Source organism: Pseudophryne corroboree, chromosome 11 (assembly GCF_028390025.1).
Source record: "Pseudophryne corroboree isolate aPseCor3 chromosome 11, aPseCor3.hap2, whole genome shotgun sequence".
NCBI classification, from domain to species: Eukaryota; Metazoa; Chordata; class Amphibia; order Anura; family Myobatrachidae; genus Pseudophryne; species Pseudophryne corroboree.
This window is the reverse complement of record NC_086454.1, coordinates 17,913,429-17,934,100: the sequence shown is the minus strand read 5'-3', so window position 1 is coordinate 17,934,100 and position 20,672 is coordinate 17,913,429. Positions and strand designations below refer to the sequence as shown.

The window sequence follows — 20,672 nt, the reverse complement described above, 5'->3', positions numbered from 1 at the left end:
GCCAATCCGGCCCAGTGCGCATGCATGCATGCAGACGGCCGCAGGGCATGCAGTGCAGTCAGTGCAGTCAGTGGAGAGATCCAATCGGATCCCTCTATGCAACTCGGTGCTCCCTCTTACTGTACTGGAAGGAGTGGGGCTCCGGGAACCAACGCCATCTAAAGATAAAGCAGGCTCCCGCAGGCAAACTCTTACGTCTTTCAGTTTTCTGAGCTTGCTGAACGGTAGGTGGCCTTATCAGGCTGCTAATAATGAACGGGCCAATTAATCAAAACATTCTAACATTTCCTCAGGTGTAAGAGGCCCATTATGCCCCTGAATGAAGGCTCCAAATATTTAAACAAGGAGTTTTGCGGAGACACATCATCAGTGCAAACTTGTGACTCAAGAAAGGACAGGTGTAGAGTAAAATCATCATCACTTTTTATTTGTAAAATGCTTCAATAAAACAAACGTACAAAATATAAATCTTGGACAGACGCAAAACAAGAACGGGCGAGGCTGAGGAAGGAGGTGCTGACGTGACACAGGGTAGACAGAATCCTGCTTGTGAGAGCCTACAGTCTACAGGGAGATGCTATACTGGGATAACAGACGCAGGTGGGACTCAGATCTGTAGCTGATAACAAGGAGTAACGTGGCACGGTGATGCCGGCCCATCCTCTAGAAGACTGTGCGCTGCTGAGAACTGAAAGCCCAAATCTGGTGCACCTGTGCAGAAGTGGAGCCTGCACAGCATCACCGAGTCCCGCTCACCTCCAGGCCCCACAACCATTGCAATCTTATCCCCCCTTTACAGTGTCGCCCTCACTTTACCCTGGCTTTATGTGTAGAGAGCCCCGTAGCTGAATTCTGCCTCTCTCAGCGAGGTCTCGGTAACCACCACCAATGACATATTATATCTATGGGAACATTACCTAATAAGAGAGAGCCTTAGCAGCTGCGATCATGTTTTTCCATTTGTATATGATATGGGCTGAAATAGAGACGTGGATAAGAAAGGTAAATACAATAGAGGTCATTACAAGCACATCTGATACCTGGGGTTTACACGACTGTGGCTCAATCATCCACCGCGCACTATTACCGCGCTTGGAAGCAGCCTCTGCACAGTAAACGTGCGCCTCACTGTGCCACGGAGGTAGAAATATATTCACAGGCTCAATGTGCAAATGGGACATCAGAGTGCACCCTCATACCACTTCAGCACCTGACCCTGCATGACATTCTCTATACTTACACCCTCATACCACTTCAGCACCTGACCCTGCCTGACATTCTCTATATACTTACACCCTCATACCACTTCAGCACCTGACCCTGCCTGACATTCTCTATACTTACACCCTCCTACCACTTCAGCACCTGACCTTGCATGAAATTCTGTATACTTACACCCTAATACCACTGCAGCACCTGGCCTTGCATGAAATTCTGTATACTTACACCCTAATACCACTGCAGCAACTGGCCTTGTATGAAATTCTGTATACTTACACCCTCCTACCACTTCAGCACCTGACCCTGCATGAAATTCTCTATACTTACACCCTCCTACCACTTCAGCACCTGACCTTGCATGAAATTCTGTATACTTACACCCTAATACCACTGCAGCACCTGGCCTTGTATGAAATTCTGTATACTTACACCCTCCTACCACTTCAGCACCTGACCTTGCATGAAATTCTCTATACTTACACCCTCCTACCACTTCAGCACCGGACCCTGCCTGACATTCTCTATACTTACACCCTCCTACCACTTCAGCACCCGACCTTGCATGAAATTCTCTATACTGACACCCTCCTACCACTGCAGCACCTGGCCTTGCATGAAATTCTCTATACTTACACCCTCCTACCACTTCAGCACCTGACCCTGCCTGACATTCTCTATACTTACACCCTCCTACCACTTCAGCACCTGACCCTGCATGAAATTCTCTATACTTACACCCTCATACCACTTCAGCACTTGGCCTTGCATGAAATTCTCTATACTTACACCCTCCTACCACTTCAGCACCTGACCCTGCATGAAATTCTCTATACTTACACCCTGCTACCACTTCAGCACCTGACCCTGCATGAAATTCTCTATATTTACACCCTCCTGCCACTTCAGCACCTGACCCTGCATGAAATTCTCTATACTTACACCCTCCTACCACTTCAGCACCTGACCCTGCATGACATTCTCTATACTTACACCCTCCTGCCACTTCAACACCTGACCCTGCATGAAATTCTGTATACTTACACCCTGCTACCACTTCAGCACCTGACCCTGCATGAAATTCTCTATACTTACACCCTCCTACCACTTCATCACCTGACCCTGCATGAAATTCTCTATACTTACACCCTGCTACCACTTCAGCACCTGACCCTGCATGAAATTCTCTATACTTACACCCTCCTACCACTTCAGCACCTGGCCTTGCATGAAATTCTCTATACTTACACCCTCCTACCACTTCAGCACCTGACCCTGCATGAAATTCTCTATAGTAACAGCAGACACAGCTCAGCGCAGTCTCAGTTATGGTTTATAGTAATCATGAGAGTGCGGCGACCGCTCCTTCCAGACGGTGGCTTTGTGTGTGTGAAGCTTTATATTATACAGCTCAGAGTACATCTGCAAACTGTGCAAAGGGAGGCAGGAAACAGGTCCCTGCAGGAGAGTAGGGCAAGACTCCTTCTCAGCTGGTGCTGCTAAATATTTATACAGCAAGGAGCTCCCTGCAAATGCACTCAGTCCACTCCGTTATCTCATTACAGTAATCTCGCTTTGCAAATGGAATCTCATTTCTGCACTGTTCTACAACAATACCCTCACTCCATCCTTCACCCCATATTTACCAGGGCAAACTGTTGCTAAGGCAGAAACTTTGCCATTTAAACCTATGAGCACCCATTTGCGTATCTATAATAAATGCAGGATGATACCCTTGTGGCGTGCAATATTTGTATTATATGGAGTATTACCTCCAATCATAATTGTGTGAGTGGATAAATATTGCACGGACAAAGGGCTTGCGATGGTTAAGGGGTCGTAGTCCCCTGCAATGGCGTGAACAGCGCACGCAGGGCCTGATGAATCACCTAGTAGGTGCTGTGGTTGGGGGAGTAGCGGGTGCGGGGGAGACGCAGATGGAGGAGGGGGTCCGGCGGTGAGGGAGGGGTGGTTGCAGGGGTGGCGCGGGTGGAGGAGAGGCTGGTTTGGTGGTGCAGTGCCGCGGGTGGGGGTCCGGAGCCACCACGGGTGTGGGGGTGCCGCGGATGGGGGAGGGGCAGGTGCGGGGGTGCGATGGGTGGGGGATGGGCGGGAGTGGGGGTGCTGCAGGTGGGGGAGGGGGTCCGGAGCCATCGTGGGTGGTGGAGGGGGAATGTGCGGGTGCCGCGGATGGGGCCGGGAGGTACTGTGAGTGGGGGAGGGGCAGGTAATGCTTCTTCTGCGTCTCCTCCTGGAAGCAGCTAAGCTGCTGTCCTCGCTTTGGCAGTGGCTCTCCCGGAGACTCGCACAGCAGCCAGTCACTATTGTTAGTGCCGGTGTCCTAAGGCGCCACATTACAGGGAAGAAGATGCACTCAATAAACTATAGCTCCCAGCAGGCCTTAGCGCCGGAATGCTTCGGCCCTAAGGGCTGCTGGGAGCTGTAGTTTATTTAGTGCTTCTACTTCCCTGTAATGCGGCGCGTTGGGACGCCAGCGGCGATGCATTTGTACTTGAAGAGTAACTCCCTGCCAAGGCAGCTCCTGTGGCTGGCCGGGAGTTACTCGTCGGTGCCCTGGTCACACCGGCTGCATTGGCCGGACCGTGCCCACAAAACGGCGGGCAAACAAACCGTGTCCCCTCTCGCCCAACGACCGCCTCTGCCTGTCAATCAGGCAGAGGCGATCACTAGGCAACGACAGCCGTCGGGTGCTGGCGCATGCGCGGTTCTGACCTGATCGCTGCGCTGCGATGAACTGCAGTGAGCGATCAGATCAGAATGACCCCCATAGGACGCTGCAGTAAAAGGATGTTTTTTTCCCCTATGTACAGTGCAGAGACTTGCTGCAGATGCAGTGACATACCCTCCAGCTGCACCTTTCTGGCAGGTACAGGACCTTTTTTTTATGGTCTGTACCGATTTTTACTCTCCAAGCTTCCATTGAAAGTATAGGGAAGGGGGCGTGACGCCTCTGTAAACGTGACCACGCCCCCTTTGTGAATTTGCCCCGATTTTTGTGTGTAAATTGTTGGAGGGTATGTTGCTGCAGATGCAGTGGGCCTATTTTGGGGTGTGGGCCTGGAGTTGCAGCTCCATCAGCCCCATTGTTAATCCTGCTCTGGGCTCACACATCAGCCAAAGGGCAGAGACTCCCATTGGATGTAACCTGTGTGGGAGGGCGTTTCTCGCCCAATCAGCTTTGGACTGGGTGTGATAGACCTGCCACTAACCCAATGAAAGCTCCTAGCCACGCCCAGTGTTATACACACAGTCACAGAGTCACAGATCTGGGCTGTTATATAGGAGATGGTGTGGCAGACATTTTCCCTGTGATTTGCACATGAGCAGTAGAGAAGTCTGGGGAACACAGGCACCATTTTCCAGGAGACCTGTCCATGTGCAGTAGACTGGCTCAAAGCCGGAGTTGACTGTGCTGCCAGGGAGAATGGGGCCCACATGGAACCTTCACATGGGCCCTCACTCTCCCCTTATAGGGTCCATGACGCACTTTGGGAAAATTAGTTGTGCAAAGGGTCCAAGATTTCTTTCGCAAGGATGAGCGGCCGTTTAAAGCTTAGACCTTCAATTACTACACCAATAATACTGTATTGTAGCTCCGCACAGAATTAATTTGCAGGATTCGGCAGACGACCCAGGGCTCAGTGTATTGTGGTTGGTTGGTGAAACTCTGAGACACTGGGATAATATACAGATAGGATGTGAGTGAGGTGCATGGCACCAATGCTAACCACTGAGCCACCTGTCACTCCTGGCTTACTATAATTTTCTTCATCTAAAATCATAATTAACGGTAAGAGTTCCTTCACAGTCACACTCGTTATTTTCCTATTTACTCTTCTGCGCTTGTCGAGTTGTTCGACTATTTACCAGGTAGAATAATAATAACAGACTAACGATAATGTTTAGGAGACCAAACGATGGGATCCCGTAGTGCTTATAGAGATATCCTCCAATGGTCGGCCCGAGGGTCCGCGTGAGAGGCTGGACAGATGCGCAGATCCCCAGCATTGCACCTAGAAGGTAAGAGGCACAGGAATCAGGGCAGCAGCAGAATTACGGGCCCTAAGGCAGGTGTTCTGTTAGGGCCCCTGATCTTCTTCTCTGACAGAACATGATATTGCAAGACGGGACTCTCCTCTTTCCAATGAGGGAAACTCTGAGCTTGTGGGTGCTGGGACAGGGGAGATGGAGCCCTTTTAACACTCTCACCCTATTTTCTGGCTTTTATAATGATCTGCAATGCTTGTTTTGGAAGGGGTGGGGCCTGATTACATCATTGCATGCCTGGGGTGATGGCATCATCACACTCCACCCCCTCCTGGGTCCGAGCAGCAGCAATTATAAGGGGAGAACTCCTAAGTATGTATTCTACCCCCCAATTTGAACCCTGCCTGCACTGGTGAGGACTAGTCTCACTCATCCTTAGCAGCAAAAGGATTAACAATGGCCAGTACTGAACTGATTAATGTTTCTGCCTGTTCAGACATATCATCAATGATCAGTCGCTGCAATACACTGTTCAATTATCGGTTTGATCAGATGATTATCGGCTGATCAGGCCTACAGTATAACAGGACAGTGTATGCCCAGCATATGCAGTGACATTGCACCAATCTGTCATGTACTGCATCTGCTTATTATCCTGAGCTGGAAGCTGAGATTGGGCAGCACAAGAAACTGTATCACAGCAACTTTCCCTCAGATGCGAGGCGCTACGTACCGGTGTCAGCGGAGGGAACGGCTTTAGTCAGAATGCTGTCGGTGATAACTCCTGAGATGCACAGCGTGAATACCATAGGTAGCGCGATAATGCAGAAGTGAAGGACGTTCGTCATTAGTACCTACATAGGAAACAAACGGAATGTGGTGTTATTGTAGAACAGTGACTGTAGCACATGGGAAACTGAGCCGCTTCTCTCCCAGACACGCTGCCCTCAGTTACTATAATGCTGTCCCGTATGGGACTTATATCAGCATTTACACGTGACAGCGCCAGTATAATATGGCTGACTTACAGTCTGGGGGCAAGACCATGTGTGTCACGCTAATGTGCAACTCACCAGCATCAGGTCCTTATAGATAGTGACAGCATCAGGTCATTACAGATAGTGATAGCACTAGTGTCTTACAGATAGTGATAGCGTCAGGTCCTTACAGATAGTGATAGCACTAGTGTCTTACAGATAGTGATAGCGTCAGGTCCTTACAGATAGTGATAGCACTAGTGTCTTACAGATAGTGATAGCGTCAGGTAGTTACAGATAGTGATAGCACTAGTGTCTTACAGATAGTGATAGCGTCAGGTCCTTAGATAGTGATAGCACTAGTGTCTTACAGATAGTGATAGCACTAGTGTCTTACAGATAGTGATAGCACTAGTGTCTTACAGATAGTGATAGCACTAGTGTCTTACAGATAGTGATAGCGTCAGGTCCTTACAGATAGTGATAGCACTAGTGTCTTACAGATAGTGATAGCACTAGTGTCTTACAGATAGTGATAGCACTAGTGTCTTACAGATAGTGATAGCGTCAGGTCCTTACAGATAGTGATAGCACTAGTGTCTTACAGATAGTGATAGCACTAGTTTCTTACAGATAGTGATAGCGTCAGGTCCTTACAGATAGTGATAGCACTAGTGTCTTACAGATAGTGATAGCACTAGTGTCTTACAGATAGTGATAGCACTAGTGTCTTACAGATAGTGATAGCGTCAGGTCCTTACAGATAGTGATAGCACTAGTGTCTTACAGATAGTGATAGCACTAGTTTCTTACAGATAGTGATAGCACTAGTTCTTTACAGATAGTGATAGCACTAGTTCCTTACAGATAGTGATAGCACTAGTTCCTTAAGGGGGGTACTCACGGAGCGATCGCTGCTTAAAATCTAAGCAATCTGACTAGACTGCTTAGATTTGAAAGCAGCGATCACTCCGTGTGTACGCATCGCTATCGCTGGTGCTAGATTGGCCTGCATGCAATCTAGCAGGTCGCTCACTTCACCCGCTGGGTGAAATGAGCGCCCCCCCCGCTCCCCCCCGCACGCTCAGCACACATCTCTCATTAGATCTGCCTTTGAATACGGGCCTTTACAGATAGTGATAGCACTAGGTCCTTACAGATAGTGATAGCATCAGGTCATTACAGATAGCGATAGCACTAGGTCCTTACAGATAGCGATAGCACTAGGCAGGGCCGGTTCCAGGCATGTTCGAATAGAGCGGCCGCGCAGGGCGCCACCCTTAATGGGCGCCGCCATATTCGAACCTGGAGCCGGCCCTGTGCAGCATTGGCCTTGAACTCTTGTGTGCGCTATGCGCGCTGAGCGGCGCCGATGTCTAACGTCAGACGCCAGCGCCGCGCGCATAGCGCACACAAGCGCTTTGGAGGCCGCCTGGCCGCCCGCACCCGGACCTGCACCCGGACAGCAGTACTCCTCCCCCTCCCAGCGCGACAGGCATTTGGGGGGGGGGGGGGGCATTTATGGATGGCACTGTGTGGGGTCATGTCTGCATTGCGGGTGCATGGCACTGTGTGGGGTCATATCTGCACTGTGGGGGCATTTATCTGGCACTGTGGGGGCATATCTGGCACTGTGGGGATATTTATGTATCTGGCACTGTGGGGGCATATCTGGCACTGTGGGGGCATTTATGTATCTGGCACTGTGGGGGCATTTATGTATCTGGCACTGTGGGGGCATTTATGTATCTGGAACTGCGGGGGCATTTATGTATCTGGAACTGTGGGGGGCATTTATGTGGCACTGTGGGGGCATTTATCTGACACTGTGGGGGCATTGATCTGGCACTGTGGGGGCATATCTGGCACTGTGGGGGCATATCTGGCACTGTGGGGGCATTTCTGTATCTGGCACTGTGGGGCATTTCTGTATCTGGCACTGTAGGGGCATTTATGTATCTGGCACTGTGGGGACATATCTGGCACTGTGGGGGCATATCTGGCACTGTGGGGGCATTTCTGTATCTGGCACTGTAGGGGCATTTATGTATCTGGCACTGTGGGGACATATCTGGCACTGTGGGGGCATATCTGGCACTGTGGGGGCATTTCTGTATCTGGCACTGTGGGGCATTTCTGTATCTGGCACTGTAGGGGCATTTATGTATCTGGAACTGTGGGGACATATCTGGCACTGTGTGGCCATTTATGTATCTGGCACTGCAGTGGGGCATGTCACGTGTTGCTGGCATTGCTGGGGGGCATGTCATGTGTAGCTGGCACGGCTGGGGAGCATATCATGTAGTGTTCCCGCTAGGCAATGTGTCTCAGTGCTCTGCCTGGCGCAATGTGTCTCAGTGCTCTGCCTGGCGCAAAGTGTCTAACGTGCTCTGCCTGGCGCAAAGTGTCTAACGTGCTCTGCCTGGCGCAAAGTGTCTAACGTGCTCTGCCTGGCGCAAAGTGTCTAACGTGCTCTGCCTGGTGCAAAGTGTCTAACGTGCTCTGCCTGGCGCAAAGTGTCTAACGTGCTCTGCCTGGCGCAAAGTGTCTAACGTGCTCTGCCTGGCACAATGTGTGTAGGAGGTTCTACCTGGTGCAATGTATATTAGCTGCACTACTGTGTGGTGTAATGCGAATTGCCACTATTATGTGGCCACGCACCTTCCCCACGAAGCAACGCCCCTAAATTTTTGCTGTCCATGCTTTACCATGTAGGTAGACGAGCACCAAGCATTACAGTATGTACATCATTTTGCCCTCCTAACTTAAAAATGTGCCCTCCCTGTGATCAGCACCCTGCCCTAAAAAGTGAGCACTATCATGTGTAGCTGGCACTGCTGGGGAGCATATTGTGTGTAGCTGGCACTGCTGCGGGGCATGTCATGTGTAGCTGGCACTGCTGGGGGGCATATCATGTGTAGCTGGCACTGCTGGGGGGCATATCATGTCTATCTGGCACTGCACATTATGTGTATCTGGCACTATACTGGAGACATTATGTGTATCTGGCACTATATTGGAGACATTGTGTGTATCTGGCACTATACTGGAGACATTATGTGTATCTGGCACTATACTGTAGACATTATGTGTATCTGGCACTATACTGGAGACATTGTGTGTATCTGGCACTATACTGGAGACATTATGTGTATCTGGCACTATACTGGAGACATTATGTGTATTTGGCACTATACTGGAGACATTGTGTGTAGCTGGCACTATACTGGAGACATTGTGTGTATCTGGCACTATACTGGAGACATTATGTGTATCTGGCACTATACTGGAGACATTATGTGTATCTGGCACTATACTGGAGACATTGTGTGTATCTGGCACTATACTGGAGACATTATGTGTATCTGGCACTATACTGGAGACATTATGTGTATCTGGCACTATACTGGAGACATTGTGTGTATCTGGCACTATACTGGAGACATTATGTGTATCTGGCACTATACTGGAGACATTGTGTGTATCTGGCACTATACTGGAGACATTATGTGTATCTGGCACTATACTGGAGACATTATGTGTATCTGGCACTATACTGGAGACATTGTGTGTATCTGACACTATACTGGAGACATTATGTGTATCTGGCACTATACTGGAGACATTATGTGTATCTGGCACTATACTGTAGACATTATGTGTATCTGGCACTATACTGGAGACATTATGTGTATCTGGCACTATACTGGAGACATTGTGTGTATCTGACACTATACTGGAGACATTATGTGTAAGGAACACTACTGTGGCTGTTATGTGTAAGGCTGCTAATTGTGTGCGTAGAGGGGGTGTGAAAATATATTTATTTATTGTCTAATAATATGAAGTAATGAGACCACGCCCACTCTTCCAGAGACCACGCCCACTTTTCCTGGAGCGCGCGCATAGCGGTTGGGGGGTATGGGGGCGCTTTTATATCTTCTCGCTCAGGGTACTAGTAGGCCTAGAGCCGGCCCTGGCACTAGGTCCTTACAAATAGTAATAGCACTAGGTCCTTACAGATAGTGATAGCAGTAGGTCCTTACAGATAGTGATAGTATTAGTTCTGCACAGATAGTGACAGCATCAGGTCATTACAGATAGTGATAGCACTAGGTCCTTGCAGATAGTGATAGCAGTAGTTTCTTACAGATAGTGATAGCACTAGGTCCTTGCAGATAGTGATAGCACTAGTTTCTTACAGATAGTGACAGCATCAAGTCCTTACAGATAGCAGTCTAGGTCCTTACAGATAGTGATAGCACTAGGTCCTTGCAGATAGTGATAGCACTAGTTTCTTACAGATAGTGACAGCATCAAGTCCTTACAGCTAGCAGTCTAGGTCCTTACAGATAGTGATAGCACTAGGTCCTTGCAGATAGTGATAGCACTAGTTCCTAAAACATCATATTAGTGTTTTCTTGTCAGTTTTGAATACAGCATTTCAGATACATGGCTAAACATCGTCCATATTATTTTTCTAAATAGGCATTATAATTCACTGGAACATCTTGTTAAGCACATTGTGTCTGAGCTGTATACAGAGAGTTATTTGTCATGGCATGCTGGTGTATTGATGCAGAATTGTAATGCATTGTGTATATAAGAACACCCATCCAAAAATAATAAGAAGACACTTACTAGTACAAAAGCTTTGGGAAAAGGTTAAATAAAAACTTCATTTGTTTTGTCTAGAGTACAAGCGACAGACTCCTCTATGGCTGTGTCTTGTAATCACCGTTCCGCTATTTGACTGCTAAAGCAAGTTACATCAATGGGATTCTTCCAGCAGCAGCAGCACAGGATGTTATTTCTGATGCTCTCTCAAGCAGAGGCGGTGGTGTTCCTAGTGATTGTTACTGCGGTATAATTAGTAACACCGCCAGGTAGGTCTCCTCTGTACAAACACACAAGCCGGACACTATTTTCTGTGTGTACGTTGCAAGGCGCATTTATGTTCAGGACTGAATCTCTGTTGATTTGTATATGTAATTTCGGCTTACCGTATAGGGTATACTAAACATTGCAACACTCTCTGCAATAGGTAACAAGCACAAATGTGTGGGGTATTAGGTTAACAGCAATGAGGGGGAACATGAGCTGGGGGGCGTGGCCAGGGGGCACCATGGCTGTCAGGGGGTGTGGCCGGCGTGGAAGTGGGCAGTACAGGGACGGGGCATCACAATTGCGTCACAGTGGCTTCGCCCCTGTGCTATACAGTGCAGAGAAAATAGATACTATACAGCAGGGGGCGGAGCTATGATGACAAGATTCTACGCGAAACGCGTCATCGGATACCCTCGGACTGCCCACTTGTTCTCTGCTGTGGACGGACAAGGTGGGGGGTGCGGAGGGGCCGCCAGGGAAAGCAGGAGAAATGCCCACCTTTCCAGGGGGCCGGGACCAATTTTCGAGAGCCTCCCGGCCATTCCGAGAGGGTAGGCAAGTGTGCATTAATATGTGCAGAGACAGGATGCGTCCCAACAGTTATCTAAACTGCAGTGTAAACATAAAGCTGTGCAGCAATTGTAGGCTACATGCAAAAGCAGACAGTATTTACCCTGCATGCAAACATAATAACATATTTATACACCTTGCATTGTAGCATGGTTTGTCTGTGTGCCCTTTATTATCAAATCAGAACTAGGCCCTGAGATATCTGTCATCAGGGCAGAAGACTGAAGAAGGACACAGATTCTTACCAGGCCCAGCCCGAGTGCCACTGAAACCACCATGCACAATAGGAGCAAGGTGTCGTCTGAATAGCGTCTGGTCAGCTGACCCAGCATGAAGCCCTGGACGACCTAGGAGATGACAGGTTGTAAATTGCATGTTAATAGAAATAATAAACACAGTGACAAAACAATAGAGATTTAACACATGAAATATCTAAAAAATAAAAAAAGCTCTTTATTATAGCTCCCATATTACATTGCGACAGATATTTGCTATTAAGGAGAGAGCTGTATTCTACCACCCAATACACATTACCATTCATTGGTTTATATAGAAATACGCTTGTTAATGGACTACTAGATATATAATACAGGCTATTTATGTACAGTAGTTCCATGCGAGCAGAGTAAACGCAATTGCGTCCGACCTGCATTTTACTCTTCTATCGGCCGCCTGACATGGAAATGCAAGATGTGGATCTACCATTCAGTATTACATTTGTGTTTCAGAGGAACAACTTTGTCTGAGTGTCTGGGAGAGAAAGTTGATCTCGGTCCTTTCTTATTCCCTTGCTGTAAATAAATCTGGCCTGACGATACGTACTTTCCTCGCCGGAGGTGCAACCCTAAGTGAAATACCTGCCAGTAGTGTAATAGCGGCTATCGGGTTGCCTCGTTCCTAATACTGTGAAATGTTACCCGTTTCCCAGCGTCTCCCAATGTAAAGGTGAGATAATGAGCCGGGGGCGGGTGTCTGCGCAGCTAGAAAAGAACAAACAAAACCCAGCCGGGTAACCCCACCTCAATGACAAGTAGCAACACATAATGACGCTGCACGGGGCAGAGGAGCCAGGCTGCCAGCTCAGGGAACTCTACCTAATGACACTCCAGGTAGCTGACAAAGGGCCGCACCTGTGACACAAAGCCCTGCAGCAGTACAAAGGCAGTGAGGCCGGGAATGAGCATGCAATGCAGGACTGCTGGCCGGGTCACATATCACAGGCCTGAAATACTGTGGCCGGGTCACATGCAGGGGACTGCACACACTGCACACTGGGGACTGCACACAGGGGACTGCACACAGGGACTACACATAGGGGACTGCACACAGGAGACTGCACATAGGGGACTGCACACAGGGGACTGCGCACACTGCACACGGGACTGCACATAGGGGACTGCACACAGGAGACTGCACACACTTCACACAGGAGACTGCACACAGGGACTGCACACAGGGGACTGCACACAGAGGACTGCACACACTGCACACAGGGGACTGCACACAGGGGACTGCACACACTGCACACAGGGGACTGCACACACTGCACACAGGGGACTGATGATACAGAATATGAGAAACTGTGTATGCTAGACATGGGACTATAGAGTATGCTGGACATGGGACTATAGAGTATGCTGGGCATGAGGCTACAGAATATGATAAACTGTGTATGCTGGACATGGGACTATAGAGTATGCTGGACATGATGATACAGAATATGATATACTGTGTATGCTGGACATGGGACTATAGAGAATGCTGGGTATCAGGATACAGAATATGTTAAGATGTGTATACTGGACATGGGACTATAGATTATGCTGGGCATGATGATACAGAATATGATAAGGTGTGTATGCTGGACATGGGACTATAGAGAATGCTGGGCATGGGACTATAGATTATGCTGGGCATGATGATACAGAATATGATAAGGCGTGTATGCTGGACATGGGACTATAGAGTATGCTGGGCATGATGATACAGAATATGATAAGGTGTGTATGCTGGACATGGGACTATAGAGAATGCTGGACATGGGACTATAGAGTATGCTGGGCATGATGATACAGAATATGATAAAATGTGTATGCTGGACATGGGACTATAGATTATGCTGGGCATGATGATACAGAATATGATAAGGTGTGTATGCTGGACATGGGACTATAGAGAATGCTGGGCATGATGATACAGAATATGATAAGGTGTGTATGCTGGACATGGAACTATAGATTATGCTGGGTATGATGATACAGAATATGATAAGGTGTGTATGCTGGACATGGGACTATAGATTATGCTGGGCATGATGATACAGAATATTATAAACTGTGTATGCTGGACATGGGACTATAGAGAATGCTGGGCATGGGACTATAGAGAATGCTGGACATGATGATACAGAATATTATAAACTGTGTATGCTGGACATGGGACTATAGAGAATGCTGGACATGATGATACAGAATATTATAAACTGTGTATGCTGGACATGGGACTATAGAGAATGCTGGGTATGATGATACAGAATATGATAAGGTGTGTATGCTGGACATGGGACTATAGATTATGCTGGGCATGATGATACAGAATATTATAAACTGTGTATGCTGGACATGGGACTATAGAGAATGCTGGGCATGGGACTATAGAGAATGCTGGACATGATGATACAGAATATTATAAACTGTGTATGCTGGACATGGGACTATAGAGAATGCTGGGTATGATGATACAGAATATGATAAGGTGTGTATGCTGGACATGGGACTATAGAGTATGCTGTGCATGATGATACAGAATATGAGAAACTGTGTATGCTGGACATGGGACTATAGATTATGCTGGACATGATGATACAGAATATGATAAGGTGTGTATGCTGGACATGGGACTATAGAGAATGCTGGGCATGATGATACAGAATATGATAAAATGTGTATGCTGGACATGGGACTATAGAGTATGCTGGGCATGAGGCTACAGAATATTATAAACTGTGTATGCTGGACATGGGGCTACAGAGAATGCTGGACATGGGACTATAGAGTATGCTGGGCATGAGGCTACAGAATATGATAAACTGTGTATGCTGGACATGATGATACAGAAAATGATATACTGTGTATGCTGGACATGGGACTATAGAGTATGCTGGGCATGATGATACAGAATATGATAAGATGTGTATACTGGACATGGGACTATAGAGAATGCTGGGTATCAGGATATAGAATATGTTAAGATGTGTATACTGGACATGGGACTATAGATTATGCTGGGCATGATGATACAGAATATGATAAGATGTGTATGCTGGACATGGGACTATAGAGTATGCTGGGCATGATGATACAGAATATGATAAGGTGTGTATGCTGGACATGGGACTATAGAGTATGCTGGACATGATGATACAGAATATGATAAGGTGTGTATGCTGGACATGGGACTATAGATTATGCTGGGCATGATGATACAGAATATGATAAGGTGTGTATGCTGGACATGGGACTATAGAGTATGCTGGACATGATGATACATAATATGATAAGGTGTGTATGCTGGACATGGGACTATAGAGAATGCTGGGTATGATGATACAGAATATGATAAGCTGTGTATGCTGGACATGGGACTATAGAGAATGCTGGGTATGATGATACAGAATATGATAAGCTGTGTATGCTGGACATGGGACTATAGATTATGCTGGGCATGATGATACAGAATATGATAAGGTGTGTATGCTGGACATGAGACTATAGATTATGCTGGGCATGATGATACAGAATATGATAAACTGTGTATGCTGGACATGGGACTATAGAGAATGCTGGACATGATGATACAGAATATGATAAGGTGTGTATGCTGGACATGGGACTATAGAGAATGCTGGGTATGATGATACAGAATATGATAAGATGTGTATGCTGGACATGGGACTATAGATAATGCTGGACATGATGATACAGAATATGATACGGTGTGTATACTGGACATGGGACTATAGAGAATGCTGGGCATGATGATACAGAATATGATAAGGTGTGTATGCTGGACATGGGACTATAGATTATGCTGGGCATGATGATACAGAATATGATAAGCTGTGTATGCTGGACATGGGACTATAGAGAATGCTGGACATGATGATACAGAATATGATAAGATGTGTATGCTGGACGTGGGACTATAGAGTATGATGGGCATGATGATACAGAATATGATAAGGTGTGTATGCTGGACATGGGATTATAGATTATGCTGGACATGATGATACAGAATATGATAAGATGTGTATGCTGGACATGGGACTATAGATTATGCTGGACATGATGATACAGAATATGATAAGGTGTGTATGCTGGACATGGGACTATAGAGAATGGTGGACATGATGATACCGAATATTATAAACTGTGTATGCTGGACATGGGACTATAGAGTATGCTGGACATGATGATACAGAATATGATAAAGTGTGTATGCTGGACATGGGACTATAGATTATGCTGGGTATGATGATACAGAATATGATAAGGTGTGTATGCTGGACATGGGACTATAGATTATGCTGGGCACGATGATACAGAATATGATAAGGTGTGTATGCTGGACATGGGACTATAGAGAATGCTGGACATGGGACTATAGAGAATGCTGGACATGATGATACAGAATATGATAAGATGGGTATGGAATGTTGCGCTGGTCTAGTTACATCAGCACAACGCAGTGCAGGACAGATCAGAAAGTAACGATCCGCGCTCAGTAGGATATATATATTTTCGGTGAGGGGTAGCGTCCATATATACTGTCAGGAAAGGGATATAACCCCATAGGCCTCCAGCCACTCTGAGATCACATGGAATCAGCCAGCGAGACCTTTTCTACGTCTGTTGAACTCTGTCAGTCTGAGAGTCTTTGAAGAAGGAAACAAAGAAAGGAATCTGCAATAAACAGAGGAAGGAAACCGCTTTCACGTGAGCCAACAGCCGCCCATATCTCTGTGTACATGCCAGGGGCAAAAATAACTCCAAGCACAGATATTCCTTTCAGAGTGGCCACAAAGGAGCCCGGGACTCGCAGGACACCCACATCACACTACCGGTGCCTTGTGGCTCATTTCCACCGTGGGACACACTCACTCTGGCGCAGACAGAACAGACACAGTCATCAAGATCCTGGGAGACATGTACTAAGCCTTGAAGAGTGATAAACTGTAGAGAGATAAACTACCAACCAATCAGCCCCTAACTGCCATGTTACAGGGTTGGTTGGTAGTTTATCTCTTTCCATTTTATCACTCTCCATTATATATTCTGTATACGGGCTGCACTTCTATTCCTACACTCTGTGCTTTCTAGGGTATTAATTACTAAAGAGCAATATTTACTCATTCTACCAAAACATTTTATCCTCATGTATACCTCGTCCACTCACCGGTCATCTCATTCCTCATCCACTCACCTGTCATCTCATTCCTCGTCCACTCACCGGTCATCTCATTCCTCATCCACTCACCGGTCATCTCATACCTCGTCCACTCACCGGTCATCTCATTCCTCATCCACTCACCGGTCATCTCATTCCTCGTCCACTCACCGGTCATCTCATTCCTCATCCACTCACCGGTCATCTCATTCCTCGTCCACTCACCGCTCATCTCATTCCTCATCCACTCACCGGTCATCTCATTCCTCGTCCACTCACCGGTCATCTCATTCCTCATCCACTCACCGGTCATCTCATTCCTCGTCCACTCACCGGTCATCTCATTCCTCATCCACTCACCGGTCATCTCATTCCTCGTCCACTCACCGGTCATCTCATTCCTCGTCCACTCACCGGTCATCTCATTCCTCGTCCACTCACCGGTCATCTCATTCCTCGTCCACTCACCGGTCATCTCATTCCTCGTCCACTCACCGGTCATCTCATTCCTCATCCACTCACCGGTCATCTCATTCCTCATCCACTCACCGGTCATCTCATTCCTCATCCACTCACCGGTCATCTCATTCCTCGTCCACTCACCGGTCATCTCATTCCTCGTCCACTCACCGGTCATCTCATTCCTCATCCACTCACCGGTCATCTCATTCCTCATCCACTCACCGGTCATCTCATTCCTCATCCACTCACCGGTCATCTCATTTCTCATCCACTCACCGGTCATCTCATTCCTCATCCACTCACCGGTCATCTCATTCCTCATCCACTCACCGGTCATCTCATTCCTCGTCCTCTCACCGGTCATCTCATTCCTCATCCACTCACCGGTCATCTCATTCCTCATCCACTCACCGGTCATCTCATTCCTCATCCACTCACCGGTCATCTCATTCCTCATCCACTCACCGGTCATCTCATTCCTCATCCACTCACCGGTCATCTCATTCCTCGTCCACTCACCGGCCATCTCATTCCTCGTCCACTCACCGGTCATCTCATTCCTCGTCCTCTCACCGGTCATCTCATTCCTCATCCACTCACCGGTCATCTCATTCCTCATCCACTCATCGGTCATCTCACGACACGCCTACTGTAACGTTCTCCTCACTGGCCTCACGTGCTCCCATCTCGCTCCCCTCCAAACCGTCCTCAACTCCGCAGCCAGGCTCATCTTCCTCTCCCGCCGCTTATCTTCCTCTCCCGCCGCTCATCTTCCTCTCCCGCCGCTTATCTTCCTCTCCCGCCGCCTATCTTCCTCTCCCGCTGCTCCACATCTGCCACTCCACTTCCACAATACCTGCACTGACTCCCATTCCCTTACAGAATCCTCTTCACACTCCTCACCCTCACATACAAGGCCCTCTCCAACTCCACTGCTCCCTACATCTCCAGCCTCCTCTCCCTTCATACTCCCTCCTCCTACGGTCGGCCAATGTCCGTCGCCTCTCCTCTGCCCTGGTCACAGATCCCCATGCACGAGTTCAAGACTATGCCTGTGCTGCACTCTTCAGTGGAACGCGCTCCCCCGCTCCATTAGACTCTCCCGACCTTGCAAAGCTTCAAACAGGCACTGAAAACCCACCTATTTATCAAAGCGTACCCCTCCGATGTATAACCTAGTCCTTAGGCTGCTCCTCCATCCCCCTGCCTCATGCCTTGACCATCTCTGCTTTGCTTACATCCTGCCATCAGGCTTCCTCCCACTTGCTTGCACCTAATGTCATCTGTCTGTCGCCCCTTCCCACTAGATTGTTAGCTCTTCAGAGCAGGGCCCTCTTTCCTCTTGTTATCTAAGCCATCTTCTCCTCACATTTCACTCGCAGCTCTCTCCTACTCAGCGACCATCTTTACCGCTTTCTCTCCTGCTGGGAAGGCTCCTCTCTATCTATGGCCGCCAGCTCCTAGTTGTACAATGATTACTCCCTCACTACTTACATCTAAGCTATATTATGTATGAGAATTGTGGTGCTCTTTGTTACCTGTACTCTATCTCTGTTATTTATTTACTGTAATGCTAAGTTCTGTCTCCCTGTACTGTCCCTTGTACGGCGCTGCAAAACACTTGTGGCGCCTTATAAATAAAATGTAATAATAATAATGCCTCCCAACTGTCCCAATATTAACAAGACAGTCCCACTTTTTTTCAGGCACTGACCCACCTACAGGCCTCAGTGTCCTGCTGCGGACTATCAATGTTAAGGGGGGGGGGGGTCTATGCTCCTGTATCGCAGTCCTATCACCCTATAGAGTGTAAGCGTGCGAGCAGGGCCCTCTTACCTCTGCCTGTCTGTTATTACCCGGTCTCGTCTTATTACTCTGTCCCCAATTATAAAGCGCAATGGAACACGCTGGTGCTATGATAAATAACGGATAACCAAAGTTCAGTGATCACCGGGGGTGATACGGGATGGTGAAGCAACACATACTATATACACTGAAGAAATGAGGGAGACACCAGGAACAGTCTCTCTAGAACCATATGGCAATGTGCGCCCACCATTCTTGTGCAAAGTAAATACAAGGCACAAAGGCGCAATGGTTTAAAACCTGCGTATGGCAGATGCAAAAGGCGTTGGACAGTCGCTAAAGGGTTAAGTAATTAAATGGGTACATAGCTAATATCACTGCATGTCCAATGCAGATTATTTACAGAGCACAAACATATACTGTAGGAGCCCAGAGCAACTAATTAGCCATCGGCTTTGCCTGACCAATGTGGTCATTCTGAGTTGATCGCAGCCAGCAACTTTTAGCTGCTGCTGCGATCAACTAGTCCACGCCTATGGGGGAGTGTATTTCAGCTTAGCAGGGCTGCGAACGTTTGTGCAGCCCTGCTAAGCTAAAAACGTTTCAAGCCAAAGAAGACCAGCCCTGGACATACTCACCCTGTGCGACGATCTCTGCGATGCTGGAGCCTGCTTTGACGTCAGACATCCGCTCACTGTTCTCCTGGACACGCCTGCGTTTTCCTCACCACTCCCCAAAAACGGTCTCCAACGGTCTGCTCCGCCCAGGAACGCCTTCTTCTTGTCAATCTTCTTTGCGGACGGCTCTGCGACCGCTTCCTTCGTTAGACGCGATGTAACCCAGCAACCCCTGTAGCCAAGCAACGTGGCCGCCGCGCATGCGCATTCCGGACCCGTTCGCACCGCAGCGACAAACCGTTGCGTGCGAACGGGTCAGAATGACCCCCCCCCCAAGCACAAATGAAAAGTAAACTGCTATCGGCGGCTATAGGCGACTACACACGTGCATCGGGTTAGTTAATGAGCCCCGGCGTCAGCAGGCGCCACTCCTAGTTCCGGCAGTCGCTGGTACCTGGCGCTTGTGTAGATTCACAAAACATGTTTTGGAAGACAGAAAAACACTATTGTCTCTTATTTATAACTAAAAGTACGTTGAAAGTTTATCTCCGGACACATCTAGTGTTGCGTCTTTGCGGCGAGCGCCATGTGTCTACACTTCCGCTCTTCGCAGCCTCCTGTTATCTGTGTAAACACGGCACAGTGTAAAGTGTACACAGATATTTTCCTATTCATTATCTCT

The 20,672-nt window shown here is 47.9% G+C and overlaps 1 protein-coding gene across 1 annotated transcript in view; it reads right to left on the bottom strand.

The window, feature by feature from the left end:
- Nucleotides 1-401: 401 nt before the first annotated feature.
- Nucleotides 402-20,672, bottom strand: part of SLC22A18 (solute carrier family 22 member 18) — an 82,233-nt gene continuing 61,962 nt past the window's right edge. The window contains exons 6-8 of the mRNA XM_063944155.1: nucleotides 11,906-12,007; nucleotides 5,960-6,080; nucleotides 402-5,252 (exon numbers count right to left, since the gene is read on the bottom strand). Of these exons, the coding sequence (XP_063800225.1) occupies nucleotides 5,065-5,252; nucleotides 5,960-6,080; nucleotides 11,906-12,007 (411 nt within the window). The 3' untranslated portion in view covers nucleotides 402-5,064. The remainder of the gene's footprint in view (nucleotides 5,253-5,959; nucleotides 6,081-11,905; nucleotides 12,008-20,672) is intronic.